This window comes from Condylura cristata, unplaced genomic scaffold (assembly GCF_000260355.1).
Source record: "Condylura cristata isolate star-nosed mole 26May11 unplaced genomic scaffold, ConCri1.0 scaffold00004, whole genome shotgun sequence".
In the NCBI taxonomy this organism is placed as follows: domain Eukaryota; kingdom Metazoa; phylum Chordata; class Mammalia; order Eulipotyphla; family Talpidae; genus Condylura; species Condylura cristata.
Genome location: NW_004567105.1, coordinates 354,307 through 355,302, shown reverse-complemented (window position 1 = coordinate 355,302; position 996 = coordinate 354,307). Strand labels below are relative to the sequence as shown.

The window sequence follows — 996 nt, the reverse complement described above, 5'->3', positions numbered from 1 at the left end:
CAGCACCTGGGGGCCGAGCCGGGGCTGGCACGGGGGCCAAGCCGGGGCTGGCACAGACCCCGCGGGGCGGAAGCCCCCAGGAGCCTGACCTTGGCGCCAAGGGCGCGTGGGGCCCAGGCCGGCCCTGTCTGGGCAGCGCCCAGGGCCTCCCCACTGGGGCCACACTGCGAAGCCCTTCCCCCACCAGCCCCCACTCCCCAACAAGGGGTCACCCCAGCCTCCCGGTGAAATCAACTAAGTCACTGCTGGAGTACCAGGAAAATTAAACGGTTTCTGAGCGCTAATAAGGCCTCCGCGGCAAGGCTGGCCGGGCCCTGAGAGACAGCCCGGCGCTGGGCCCCTCGCTGAATTGAAATGAATATTGATTGCACGGCTGATAATTAATGACAGCGATTTTTGATTAAAAATGAGTTCATTTAGCAAACAAGTGGGGTGTGCAGCTCGTCGCCTCTAAAAATAGAGCCGAGGAGAGAGACGCACTGGCCCTGGCCTCCCCCTCCCGCAGGGGGGGTCCCCACCAGCGTCCAGGCGCCCCCTCAGCCCGGGCTCAGCTTGGTCTCTGCAGCCCCTGCACAGGCCAGAGGGACAGCCGGCGGGCAGCCGAGGGCAGGGGGACGAGGGGCGGAAGGGCACTGCCCAGCACCCCTGGCCAGGGCCTGCCCCCCACCCCTTTCCGGGGGTGTGGGCAGAGCACAGGGGACGCTCGGGCCGCGGGCGCCGGCCCCTGTGGGCTGCTCGGGGCTGTCCTGCCCGTGCTGTGCTGATAATAAGGAGCGCGGCGGGCGCAGCACCGGCCCTGACTCAGAGCGGGCAACGAGGCTGCTGCCCACCGCGCTACTAGCCAGCCCGCAGCGCCGTGCCAGCCCGGCCCGGTCTCCGCTCCGCAGCTTCCCAGGGGCGCCGGGGGGCCTCAGGCCCTCGCTCTGGCTCTCGCAGGCAGCCAAGGCGCGGACCTTTGGCGTCCAAGGGCGGGGTCTAGGGACGCGAGCACGCCGC

General features: G+C 69.4%; 1 protein-coding gene across 1 annotated transcript in view; it reads right to left on the bottom strand.

Annotated features, from left to right (window-relative positions):
* BRD1 (bromodomain containing 1) overlaps positions 1–996 on the bottom strand; it is a 73,613-nt gene that overhangs the window by 35,466 nt on the left and 37,151 nt on the right. The window contains exon 10 of the mRNA XM_012735088.1: positions 802–953. Within this exon, the coding sequence (XP_012590542.1) occupies positions 802–953 (152 nt within the window). The remainder of the gene's footprint in view (positions 1–801; positions 954–996) is intronic.